Source organism: Crocuta crocuta, unplaced genomic scaffold (assembly GCF_008692635.1).
Source record: "Crocuta crocuta isolate KB4526 unplaced genomic scaffold, BGI_CrCroc_1.0 scaffold277, whole genome shotgun sequence".
In the NCBI taxonomy this organism is placed as follows: domain Eukaryota; kingdom Metazoa; phylum Chordata; class Mammalia; order Carnivora; family Hyaenidae; genus Crocuta; species Crocuta crocuta.
The window spans coordinates 807,085-813,917 of NW_027531912.1; the positions used below are offsets into that span (position 1 = coordinate 807,085).

Genomic DNA, 6,833 nt, shown 5'->3' on the forward strand with positions numbered 1-6,833 from the left:
GGGGGGGGGGGGGGGGGGGGGGGGGAGCCTGTGAACTGAAAATTACAGAGCCAGCAAAACTGTCCTTCAAAAATAAGGGAGAAATTCAGCCATTCACAGAGAAACAAAAGGTGAGGAAATTCACTACCCATAAAGACAGTTGCTTAGGTAGAAACAGAAGGATGATAGAGTGTAGCTCTAGCATGTAACTCAGAGCCACATGAAGAGAGAAAGATCTGTGGTTCAGGTAAATAAAAGGACACACATGAAAGCCATATTATTTTAATTTTGGTTTGTAACTTCACTTTTATTTCTATTTATTTCTATAGGACAATATCTATTTCTATAGGATATAAAAAACAAATACATCAAATTAGAAATCTATGTTATTGAGCACATAATATATAAAGATTAATTTTTTTTAATATTTTTGAGAGAGTGCACACAAGCAGGGGAGGGGCAGAGAGAGAGAGGGAGGAAGACACAGAATCCAAAGCAGGCTCCAAGTTCTGAGCTATCAGCAAACAGCCTGATGTGGCGCCTGAACTCACAAACCGTGAGATCATGACCTGAGCTGAAGTTGGATGCTTAATCGACTGAACCACCCAGGTGCCCTGAAAGATTAATTTTTGACATCAGTAATATAAATGGGGAACTTGGAGCTGCACAGGAGTATGGTTTTATGCAATTAAAACTGGTAATAAGTTCATATTATATTGTTACAACTTTGAATATTACATATTAATTCCCATGGTAATAATTTAAAAAAATCTATAGATATATACAAAAGGAAATAAGATAATCAAAACATGAAACTATAATATCTGCAAACCCATGTTCCCTGTAGCATTATTCATAATAGCCAAGAGGTGGAAGCAAACCACATGTCCATCAGTGGATGAATAGATTATGGAGAGAGTTTAGTTCTGCAAAATGAAAGTTGTAGAGATCTGTTGCATAGCAATGTAAGTATAGTCAACACTACTAAACTGTACATTTAAAAATGGTTAGATAGTAAATTTTGTTATGTTTTTATGACAATTTTTTTTAAATATAAAAAATGACATTACAAAAAACCCACACAACTAAACACAATAGAGGGAAGTAATAGAGGAAATGAGAGACAAAAAAGCTAGAAGATATACAGAAAACAAATAGCAAAATGGCTGAAGCCTTTCCAACAGTAGGTACTTTCAATAGATTAAACGGGGTGCCTGGGTGGCTCAGTCAGTTAAATGTCTGACTTCAGCCAGGTCATGATCCCGTGGTTCATGAGTTCGAGCCCTGCCTGCATCAGGCTCTGTGCTGACAGCTCAGGGCCTGGAGCCTGCTTCAGATTCTATGTCTCCCTCTCTTCCCCTTCCCTGCTCACACCTCTCTTTCTGTCAAAAGTAAATAAAACCATTTTTTAAAATTAAAAAAAAGAAAATGGGTGAATTACTACTGATTCTAATAAATAAAAAGGATTATAAGAATCTACTATAACTAGAAACACCTACCAGAACTGAATTATGAAGAAATAAAAAAAATCTGAGCTGACTTGTATCTAGCTAGGAGACTGAATCAAGTAAGTAAAAACCTCCAAATAAAGAAATGCCCTGGTTCATATGGCTTCACTGAAGAATTCTACCCAACTGACAGTTAGCTAAAGGGAGATGAATGGGAGGATGGGTTAAATAGGTGATGGGGGATTAAGGAGAGCACTTGTGATGAGCACCAGATGATATATATGGAAGTGCTGCATCACTATACTGTACACCTGAAAATAATATTACACTGAAAGTGGAATTAAATAAACACTTTAAAAAAATTAACACCATCCCTTCTTGGACTCCTCCAAAAAACTGGGGGGGAGAAACTCTTCCTAACTCATTTTAAGAGGCCAACATTACCAGGAACTAAAGTCATACAAAGGCATGACAAGAAAACTACAGGCCAATACCATTTATAAACACTGATGTAAAAATCCTCAACAAAATACTTATAAGGCAAATTCAATGGCATATTGGAAGGATTATATATCATGATCCGGGGGGGATGGATTCCTGGAATGCAGTCATGGCTCAAAATACAAACTAAAACAATGCAAAACACATTAACAGAATGAAGGAAAAAGAAAAACCACGATCATCTCAATTAATGCAAAAACTATTTAAAAAATGTTAATATTTATTTTTGAGAGAGAGAAAGGGAGGGAGAGACAGGAAGGTGGGGGAGAGAGAGAGAAAGTGAGACATAGAATCCTATACACGCTCCAGGCTCCAAGCTGTCACTAGAGAGCCCGATGCCAGGCTCAAACTCACAAACCTAAGATCAGACACTTAACTGACTGAGCCACCCAGGCACCCCCAAAACTGTATTTTTTTAAATTTAAATTCAAGTTATTTAACATATAGTGTAGTACTGGTTTCAGGAGTAGAATTTAGTGATTCATCACTTACATATAACACCCAGTGCTCATTCCAACAAGTGTTCTCCTTAAAGCGCATCACCCATTTAGCCCATCCTCCAACTCATCTCTCCCTCCCCTCTAACAGGAATTGAAGGAAACTTCAACATGATAAAGGCCGCATGAGAAAAACCTACAGATAACCACTGTCAGTAGTGAAAGACAAATGCTTTTCCCCTCAGACAGAAGAAAACGATGCCTGCTTTCTCTAGTTGTATTCAGCATGATATTAGAATTTATACCAGGGCCATTAAAGAAGAAACAAAAGGCATTCCAATTGTCGGAAGTAAAATGATCTTTTTGTACCTGATAAAATTTTTATATGTACAAAACTCTAAAGAATCTACACAAAAACCTGTTTGTTAGAAAACAAATTCAGCAAAGTTACAAAATATAAAATCAAGACATAAAAATCAGTTATGTTTCTATACAGCAGTAATGAACAATCTGAAATTCTACAATACCATCAAAATAGAGACTACACTTCAGAATAAACTTAAACAAGACACTTGCTGTATTATTACACAACTGACAAAAGAAATGAAAGAAGACAAAAGTAAGAGGAAAGGCACCCCATGGATTGAAAGACCTGATATTTTTAACAATATGACTCAAAGCAATCTACAATGCAATGCAGTCTCTATCAAAATCTCAGTGATGTTTCAGGCAGAACAAGAAAACCCATCCTAAAAGTCATATGGAATCTCAAAGGACTCCAAGTTGCCAAAACAATTTTGAAAAAGAACAAAGTTGGAGAGCTTACACATCCTGATTTCAAAACTTGCTACAAAGCTGTGGTAATCAAAACAGTGTGCTACTGCCATGAGAACAGATTGATGGAATAGAGATCCCGGAAATAAACCTTCACATATACTGTAATTAACTGCATACTGACAAGCATGCCAAGAGCATTCAACAGAGAAAATACCACTTTTTGAACAGTGCTGGGAAAATTGGACATCCACATGGAAAAGAATGAAACTGGAAACTTCTCTCATACCATACACAAAATTCACTCAAAATGAATCAAAGACCTAAATGTAAATAAATGTAAAACTCTTAGAAGAAACAAAGGAAAAGCTTCATAATGTTAGATTCAGCAAAAATTTCTTAACTATGACACCAAAAGCACAGGCAACAAAAGAAAAAAAAAAGAAAAACTGGAATTATCAAATTAAATTCTTTTTGTGGATCAAAGAATGCTACCAACAGAGTAAAAAGGCAACCCACAGAATGGGAGAAAATATCTGAAAATGATATATCTGATAAAGGATTAAAATCCATAATATATAAAAAACTCCTAAACCCCAACAACAAAATAATCCGATTCAAAAATGGTCAAAGAACTGGAATAGGTCTTTCTCCAGAGAAAATATATAAATGGCCAACAAATATACACATGAAAAAATGTATTCAATAATCCTAGCCATGTGGAAAATATATCAAATCCATAATGAGATACAATCCTACCCTTAAAACAGCTATTACTTAAAAATAAAATTGTTGGTGAGGATGTGGAAAAATTGGAACTCCTATGCATTGCTAGTGGAAATATAAAATGGTGCAGCACTGTGGAAAACAGTTTGGTAGTTCTTCAGAAAGACAAACAGAATTATAATATTTAGCAATTCCAGATATAGGTATAAACCCAAAAGAACTGAAAGTGGAGACCCAAACACTTGAATATCCAGGTTTATAGCAGCATTCTTCACAACAGCCAAAAGGTTGGAAAAATCCAAGTGTTCAACAGATGAATGTATAAACAAAATGTAGTATATTCATACACTGAAATATTATTCAGTCACGAAAAGGAATGAAATTCTGATATAGGCTATAACATGCAAACTTTATGCTAAGTGAAATGGATAAATTCATAAAGAAAGAAAGTAGGATAGGTTGTAAGAGGCTGGGGGTGGGGAAGGAAAATAGGGAGTTCCTGTTTACTGGTTACTGATCCGTTTGGGATGGTGAAACAGTTCTGGAGACGAATAATGCAACAGCTGCACAACACTTAGGGTATTTAATGTACCGAACCATAGACTTAATGGTTAAAATAATCAATTTGTATATGTTTTACTTTGATTTAAATAAAAAACACTGTAAAAAATTCAATGAAAGAAATATATGCAAGTCCTAAGTCAGTGCCAAATAAGTCAACTCCCACAACTTATCTGGGGAATGTGATGCAGTGCTTAGGATGACGAGTACACTACCCGGTTCAATCCTGGCTCTACCCTTCTGTAGCTGCGTGACCTCAGGCAAGTTGCTTCCTCCCTTTGGTTAGAATCTCCAATCTAAATGAAAATACTAGTGTCTATCTCATAAGATTGTTATGAAGATTAATGAGCTATTCACTTATTATGGTCCTTAGAATGGGTTAATTCATATGAAGCACTGACAGAGATTAATAAGGACAAACTCGTTAGTAGCTATGTAAACAAACACATCAGTCCAAACTCAAAATTTAATACGAAATGGCTTTGATCCGAATTTATTCTGGTGTTTAAATTCAGAAAATTACCTAGTAATAATCAGTAAATTCTCAGAAGTTCATGGTCAGAAACAGGTTTTATCATAGTTTTTTGATGACAGTTCTATGTGCTTTCCTACTGTCTAGGTTTCACAAGGTAGCAAGAAACACATACATTAGATATCTTTCACTGTCCTTTCCTTCTATGTTTCACTAATTTGCATGACGAAGAGTCCCTTCAATTTACTATGAATCATGTGAATTTCTTGTTTAAAGTTGCACCTAAGAAACTTAAATTTACAGAATGCTGATACTGGTTTGTTCTAAAAGTCATACTGAGTACTCATTTCCCTTATACATTTCTTCTTAAAATGTGAAAAAAATACTTTGTCTCTAAGGAATACTAAATACTTACCAATTGAAGATAGAAATCAGTAGGACTATTTATATGACAAACCATAACTGAAATATCTGTCATTTCTTTAGGCAAAACAGGTGGGTGATAATGTAAAGTCATATTTTTTTCAGGATGGCTTCTTGGTGATTGCGACCTAAACCTAATCAAAAGCACAATCAAAAGCATTAAGAGCCATTTTCTTGAAAAAGTCTCTTCTCTCAGCAACTTGGCCTGAAAAAAGGCCTTGTACATATACTTATTTATCTACCAAGAGTATTCCCTTTCCAATTTCTCTTCTAATATAATGATTGGTATTGTCTCCAATGATCAAACTAGGTTAAATAAGAGGTCAAGTCTCCAAAGTCAATAATTGATCTTCAATTTTGTGTTGGGACATTTTGAGCCAGGACTGTTTCTTCTACTCAGATTCAAGGGTTCTCCTCCTTCAAACAAAAACAAACAACCAAAAAAACCAAAAACAAACAAAAAACCCCACAGTTTCTCATCTTTCAGTTAAATTGATAAGCACAGTTTATAGTACCATCCAGGCCCGCTGAGGGTCTCCACTGGCTCCCTCGGCTCTAATACTACGTTTATTTCTCTACAATGAAACCTACTTGGATCACTTCCAGAATCATCTCAGCACTCAGACAAAAAGCTAGTATCTTCCACTCTCTCTCTCTCTCAGTCGTCTTACTTTGTTCATCAGTGATGGGGTGGGGGAAGAAACTTTAAGTATCTATTGTAGATTCATACATTAAATACGGAGTGGTGATCGAGCATGAACTTATTCCAAAGGTTAGAAAATTTAAGTCAAGAACTTAGAATTCTTAAAACCCTAGTGGAGCTGCCTGTGAAGTTATCAAGAGTCTAAGAATAGTTTCAGTATCTACAAATAGTTTCTATTTTGAGTTATCTTAATTTCTCTATTATCTGAATGCAGTTTTCTGACAACTCTACTTAGAACACTCTGAGAGCATTATTTTTAACCTCTTAGATAATGTTCACTTTAGACTCAGTCCATAGTTTTTAAAGGTTAACACTGTTATTTCAATTTATAACGATCATCTCAAAAAAAAACTATTTGTTTTAATAAATTACCTACCTTGCTAATTCCATAAAAACTAATGCATCTCTAAGAGACACAGGCATATCACTGCTTATTTTATTTGTTGGTGGTTTCTGCAGGTCTACAATAAGCACACCATCTTCTTCTCTAAAAACTTTCATTAAAACAGCCTTTTTATTTACCATTTTCAAAAATTCTACTTTAGCTTCTTCTCCCCAGCCTTCATTCTGTGGAAAAAGTAAAATTACAATGTACTTAGTAATTATAATTAGTGCTAATGGTACAATACTCTGGATTTAGCTTTTATTTTGTTTTGATTTAGCTTTATATAACCAAAATCTGCAAACCTGAGCAAAAGGACTCCACCATAGATACTAAACAACAGCTAGGGCCACAAACCCAAGGTCAGTGTTTATGTATGCATAGTGTGTGTGTGTGTGTGTGTGTGTGTGTGTGTGTGTGTGTGTGT

At 35.2% G+C, this 6,833-nt stretch overlaps 1 protein-coding gene across 1 annotated transcript in view; it reads right to left on the bottom strand.

Annotated features, from left to right (window-relative positions):
* The window catches only part of RNF17 (ring finger protein 17), a 117,561-nt gene that overhangs the window by 62,329 nt on the left and 48,399 nt on the right, over positions 1-6,833 (bottom strand). The window contains exons 15-16 of the mRNA XM_077774698.1: positions 6,401-6,591; positions 5,314-5,455 (exon numbers count right to left, since the gene is read on the bottom strand). Coding sequence (XP_077630824.1) covers positions 5,314-5,455; positions 6,401-6,591 — 333 coding nt within the window. The remainder of the gene's footprint in view (positions 1-5,313; positions 5,456-6,400; positions 6,592-6,833) is intronic.